The following is a 6,764-nucleotide window of genomic DNA, read 5'->3' as shown; positions in this document are numbered from 1 at the left end:
AGAACAACCGTCCAGCAGACACCAGAGAAGCTTCGTGTCGTTTCCACATTTGTCAGTTTTTACTCGTTTTCTCAGACGCCAGCGACAGAAACGCGGCTGTCGGTTTACATGGAAATACGACACGTTTGTGGGACTTTTGTGCGTCTGCGTGAACGTGTGCGTATTTGCATGCGAACTGTGTGAAGTTTGAGACAACCGGCTCTGCTGTTAACAGTCGGCGTGTGTGTCTGCGGTCGGCGGCATGCAAATGTCACGCGGGAGGCGTGTTTGTTCAGATTAACCAGAGCAAACACACACACAACAGACACACACACACACACACACGGCAGGTTATGAGAGCCTCTGATTTCTGCTTCAGGATTTATTTCTGCTCTCCAACTTTTGCGTCTCTTTTTTGTTGTCGTTTTTTTTGTCCATTTCTGCTCTTTTTGTCGTTGTTTTGTGTCTCTTGGTGTTTGTTTTGTTAGTTTTGTGTCTCTTTGTTTCCCTGTTTGTGTCTTTTTCTGGCCGTTTTGTGTCTCTTTCCTGCCGTTTTGTGTTTATTTTATGTCTCTTTTGTTTAGTTTTGTGTCTTTTGGTCCATTTGTGTCTGGTTCTGGTCCTTTTGTGCGTCCTTGTCATAGTTTTGTGTCTCTTTGTTTCTTGGTTTGTGTCCTTTTTCTGGACTTTTTGCCGTTTTGTCTGTTTTTACAGGTGTTGTGTTCATTTTGTGTCTCTTTCAGGCAGTTTTTTTTTTTTGAACTCTTTTTGTTATTTTGTGAGTCTTTGTGGTGATTTTGGACTTTTTGTGTTCATTTTGTGTCTTTTTTTTTGTTTAGTTTTGTCTCTTTCTGGTCCATTATGTCTCTTTCCTGCTGTTTTGTCTGTTTTCACAGGTTTTGTGTTCATTCTGTGTCTCTTTCCGTCTGTTAATGTCCATCTGGTCACTTTGTGCGTCTCTGTGGTGATTTTGCGTTTATCTTTTTCTCGGTTTGTGTCTTTTTCTGGCCTTGTTGTGTCTCTTTCTTGCTGCTTGATCAGTTTCCACTGGCTTTGTATCTTCATGTGTTCATTTCGTGTCTCGTTCAGTCGGTTTTAATCTTTTTTTCTGGTCACTTTGCATGTTTTTGTGTTCATTTAGCTCCTCTTTATGCTTGGTTCTGATTTGTGCGTCTTTCTGGTCTATTTTATGTCTTTGTCTCTCTGGTGTTTGAGTAATTTTTGTGTTTGCTCAAGTGTTCTGTCTCTCTTTGTGTTTTTTCTTTGGTTTTTGCATCTCTTTATGTGGTCTTTGTGTCTGTCTTCTCTCTCTTTGTGATCTTTCTGTTGTCTTTTTGTGTCTTTGTGGTCATTTTGCGTCTATTTTTCTTTATGCGTGTCTGTTTATAGTTCCTCTGATTCCCTCTGTGGGTTTTTTTGAAGCCATTGTGCATCTTTCAGCCCTTTTGTTTGCCTAGAGGTGATTTTAACTTTGTTGGTTTGTTTGTGTTGACTTATTGACTTACTTGCTGCAGTGTTCCAGACTTGTTTCCCTGGATTTAGCCTGTCAGGCACCACGCAGTCTGGTTATGAGCCTGCAGGCAGCGCTGAGGGCAAAATCTACACTTTCAGTCTTCTAAAATGTCGACGTTGCACAATTTGATCCCGCAAGAGAAGAGTCTAAAATATAAAAACAACAAATATTTGATGAGTTCTAAACTATGAAATTAGTCACCAGCTACTCTGATAGTTAATTAATGAGTTTGAGTATTTTCTGAATAATAAAAAGTCCAAATTCGGTGACTGCAGGTTCCTGAATGTGGATACTTCCTGGTTTCTGTCATTCTGGAGTAGTTTTACATAAACTGAGGCCATTTTTTTGGACTAATTTTGAGTCATTTTTCTTGAAGGTGTTATTTTGGTCCAGTTTTAGTCATTTTACACAATCTTTGAACTGTTCTGGACCAAACAAGATGTTGGTCATCTTGGACTTTAAGGAAACACTGATTCACATTGTTCTCCATTTTCTGACATTTTACAGACCAAACAACAAGCTGATCGATCCATAATCGATCTGTTAAATGCAGATTATTTCCTGTCGATGCCGCTGAGCAGCTCGCTGACCGTTTGTGTGTTTGTAGGGGAGGACAGCAGTCCGGAGAACCTGCTGCTTCACGGTCCGTTCTCCAGGAAACCCAAACGGATCCGGACGGCGTTCTCGCCCTCCCAGCTGCTGCGACTGGAGCGGGCCTTCGAGAAGAACCACTACGTAGTCGGAGCCGAGAGGAAGCAGCTGGCCAGCGGGCTGTGTCTGACCGAGACGCAGGTAGGCATCGTGGGAAACGTAGGAGGAAGGAGCAGGGCATGATGGGAGGACGAGGCTGGGCGGCAGCTCGTTATGGTGACTGTGAAATAAATGACAGCAAAGTAAAAAGAAAACAAGAAGAATGAAATTAATGGATTAAAAAACCCAAAAGTTACATAAAACATGAGGACTTGATGAAACCAGGTATCAATGAATTGAACTACTTGGATGGTTAATATCATGAAAATTCCCGTTAACGGGCTAATCGTAGTAGCATCGCCAATTACAATTGAAATGTTAAACAACAGCATCAATACTTACAGATATATATCTCCATCACTCTTAGAAATTACTTCAAACTACAAACTTATAAACACTAGCTCACTGCAGTGCTCGCTGACTGAACTATGGTAACCCCAGAAGGTCAAAAAGCACAAACTAAAAACTGAAAATCAAACCCAACAGGCTGTTGATTTTGTAACACTACAAAGCTGGTCTATACAGGGCAGCACAATGTGTGTTTATTTGCATAAACAATATTTATTGGGCGTTTCCTCGCATCATCAGTGTTTCTTCACGTAAACACTGGTTTCATGTGGTTTCTTCACTTGGGCGCCGTTTCCTCGAGTAAACAATATTTTTTTTGTGTTTCTAAGCGTAAACAGTGTTTTACTCGCAAAAACAGTTTTTTGTGTCAATGAGGTTTTGTGCTTCTTTGCGTGAACAGTTTCGTGTTTCTTCACTTGGGCGCTGTTTCCTTGCGTAAACAATATTTTTTCGTGTTTCTAATTGTAAACGTTGTTTCTTGGTGTGATTGATGTTTTTTTTCATAATTCTTGACTTGAATGTCGTTTTTGGTGTGAACATTTTTTGTGTGTAAATGACTTTTCGTGCTTCTTTGCGTGAACAGTAAAGTGGTGTTTTGTGTTTTTTTATGTTGCTGTGCGTGAACTCTGTTGCGTGTTTCTTGGTGTTAATGGTGTTTTTTTTTGCGTGTCTTCATGTTTCTTTGCTGAACAGTGTTTTGAGTTTTTTGTGTTTTATTCTCAAAAAGTATTTTTTTATGCAAGTGATTTTTGTGCGGTATAGTGTTTCTGTACTTGATGTGCGTTTATATGCTTAAACGATGTTTATTGGGCGTTTCCTCGTACAATCGGGGGTTCTTCGCGTAAACTGATTTTTTTTGAGTTTCTTCACTTGAACGCTGTTTCCTCAAGTAAACAATATTTTTTCGTGTTTCTCAGCGTAAATGATGCTTCTTCGTGTGATCAGTGGGTTTTTTTGTGATTTTTCACTTGAACGTCGTTTCTCGGTGTTAAAGGTGTTTTTTTGTGTAAATGACGTTTCGTGCTTATTTGTGTGAACAGTTTCGTGTTTCTACGCGTAAACGGTGTTTCTTCGTGTTTCTTGGTGTAAACACTGTGTTGTGTTTCTTTGTGTGAGCACTTATTTCTTCCTGTAAAATGTGTTTCGTGTTTCTTAGCGTGACCCGTTTTTAGAGTCTCTTCCTGTAAACGGTGCTTCTTTGTGTTCAAGGTGTTTCGTGTTTCTCGGTGTGAACGGTCCGGTTCGTATGATCGGCGTTCCCGCCTGTTGATGTCATTTTTTTGTGTGTTAAAGGTGTTTCTTGGTATAAACGGCGTTTTGTGTTTCTCGGTGTGAGCGGTGTTTTGTCGGATCTCTCGGTGTGAACAGCGTTTCCTCTCCGGGATAAAACCAGGTCTGTCTGACGTCAGTCTGTATTTCAGGCGGCTGGTTCAGATCCAGATCAGAGGAATGATGGCGGGAGGGATGAGTCGACGGTTAGTCAGCTTCCCGCCGCCTTTTCTCAGGAGTGATGGACGGTGTTTGTCATCAGGTCGCCGCGGTGATACGAGTCCTGACGCCAGCGAAACGCCGTGAATCATCCACGATTATTTATGAGCTGATTTCACAACCGAGGACAGGAAGGGAGAGAGTAATCCATCAGTCAGCCATCAGCGGTTATTAATCACACATAAATCACAGCTTTCTGCAATCAGCGTGCTTTTATAGGCAATAATGATGCAGCGATGTGCGTTCCTCAACGAGATTCAGGGCTTTGATCCAAATCAGCGTTAGCAACCTGAGGGCCACGATAACCTGTAGAGTCGCTGCTTTAACCCTTTTCTGATTCCACGTTAACTATTTACCGTTTAATGAATTATCAGCGCAGTAGAAGACGCTGGTTTGACCACATTTACATTTAATGTTTTCATTCCTCTCTGTTGAAAACAGGACAAATAAATCTGGTTGGTTTGGTTTCATATTGACATGTTAAAGTCCTGAGACACAAAGTACTGCTCAGAAACTTCTAATTTTACTTATAAATTAATTAATGACGCCGGTGTGGACACGACAGGGAGGCAAGAATGGCTAAAATGATCTCTAAAATCAGAATATTTGACAGAACAGGTGTGACAGGTGGTTAAAATACAAACAAGAAGTTTTTTTCTAATGGGATGATGATTAAAAAATACAAATAAAATGTAAAATAAGAACTTAGATATAAGGCAAAGATTCAATAAATAAAGTAATTAAAATGTAAAACTAAATGTTAATTATGTCTAAAAGGTTTTGAGGTTTAAAATCTAATTATAAAAATGAAGAAGTGTATTAGCATAACAACTAACTTTCCATCTTTGTTCTTGTAATTTAACCAACAATTATATTTTTTTTATTTTGCTGTTTTTCCTGATATTTTAGACACTAAACAATTAACTGATTGATAAAATAAACTCTGCCAATAGTTAAAGTTGTTGTTTGTTTCAGGCTGTGGTAGACTCATACTGCTGTGTTTAATTAAATTAGTCAAATAAAGTTGTGTAATATTAACCTTAACATCTAAATTAGTAGCACACATTTGAATAATAATATTGTGGCGTCTTCACAATAATATTGAAACCTGTTTGATCCAGTTTCTGTACTCTAAAGCATCACGTTTGTTGGATAAAATTCATCTTGTTTTTGAAAATATGCTTAAAAGCATTCTTGCAGCCGGATAGATGAGATTAGTGCCACTTTTGTTTACATTTGTAGTTAGCTTAGCATCCCCGCTACGTCCCCTAGTTGTCATTTTTCCATGTCTGTTTGCGTACAGGACGATAAAACACGTGAACCAGTGAGATTTAAACAGATGTAGATGTTAAATGTAAGTGGTCGGGCTCTCTGCACTGTCATGAATATCAGGAGGAGTTTTAATGCAGGAATGTAAATATCACTGAATGTAATCCTTTCTCGTGTGCAGCAGCAAGAGACAACCACTGATTATGTCGCTGGGTGATGCTGTTGCCAGTAGGTGGCGCTGTGATCGTAACTTGTTCATGTGTTCAGTCTTGGATTTTTATCTACCGGAACAAATCTCGGATAAATCCGACAAAGTACGTTGGAGTTACAACAGCTCCAGTTTTCATAGCGAGACGTTGCTAGTCTCAACGCGCCATCAACGTAAATTCAGTTCTGCATCGTGAAACCCTTTAGGTTGGGTCGACCACAGATTATGTCCATCTGACTCATTCTGTAGAAGGAATTCAATAAAATGCCGTGAATGCCGCCTGTGAGTGAAGAAAAACAGCACCAAAACGGCTCGTTAAATTCAAGATGGCCGACTTCTGCTGGGTTTAGGCTTTTATTCGTACATCTTTGGATTTTCATGTGGCCGCCGAATTTCAGACATGGAGGTAAAACATAGACAGGAGACTAAAATATGATCGGGGGAGCTATGGAGCCAGCTGTGTAAAGAAGTTTAATTAGTTTTTCAATCATGTTCTGCTCTTAAAATCACGATTCACTGTCACTGCTGTTCCTCTGTTGTGTCGTCGTCTTCAGCAAAGTTTGCAATTATTGTCTGAAAAAGCCCAATTGAAATGAACCCAAAGTTAAAATACGAGGTTTTGCTCGGGAGGAATGGGTTAACGAAAAGAAAAGTCCCAAAGCTGCTAAACACGGCGGTGGAATCATCATGCTGATAGAGGGTAGAATAGATTCACCAGACGGTAGCGAACAAGACGAAGACATGACAGCGTCTGCAAAACGGATGAATGCTTCTACAACAGGCTCAACATCCTGAAAACGTCTCAAAATCCAGCCGCACGTAAGAAACCTTTAGCCGAGAAAACGGTTTTGAATGCGCTCAGTCATTTGTAGGGAGAACTGAAGCTTTCTTTCCATTTTTAGAAACGAGCACGGCAGCAGCTCTTCCCACATCTCGTCTTTTCTGTGGCGATAGCGCTGTCAGAGTGACATCTGTATCTCAATTACACAATAACTTCCCGTCCCACGGAGAGGATCCGATATTAAAGTGTCACCTCGGGCCTTTGGGAGTATTTATCGTGTCGATCTGGATCCTGTCATGCAGATTTAGGGCCTGACAGATTGTGCAACGTGAGCCCTGAACCAGCAGGACGAGTCCCAACAGCTCTGCGTGTCACGGTCATGTTTTACCAGCAAGGAGACACTAAATCAACGGTGAAGCTCGTACACG

General features: G+C 40.5%; 1 protein-coding gene across 1 annotated transcript in view; it reads left to right on the top strand.

Moving 5' to 3' along the window:
* Positions 1-6,764, top strand: part of emx3 (empty spiracles homeobox 3) — a 23,146-nt gene that overhangs the window by 11,850 nt on the left and 4,532 nt on the right. Inside the window, exon 2 of the mRNA XM_008305458.1 lies at positions 2,100-2,284. Coding sequence (XP_008303680.1) covers positions 2,100-2,284 — 185 coding nt within the window. The remainder of the gene's footprint in view (positions 1-2,099; positions 2,285-6,764) is intronic.

This window comes from Stegastes partitus, unplaced genomic scaffold, assembly GCF_000690725.1.
Source record: "Stegastes partitus isolate 25-593 unplaced genomic scaffold, Stegastes_partitus-1.0.2 Scaffold2515, whole genome shotgun sequence".
In the NCBI taxonomy this organism is placed as follows: Eukaryota; Metazoa; Chordata; class Actinopteri; family Pomacentridae; genus Stegastes; species Stegastes partitus.
Note: the sequence above shows the minus strand (reverse complement) of the source record. Positions and strands in the feature narration are given on the sequence as shown.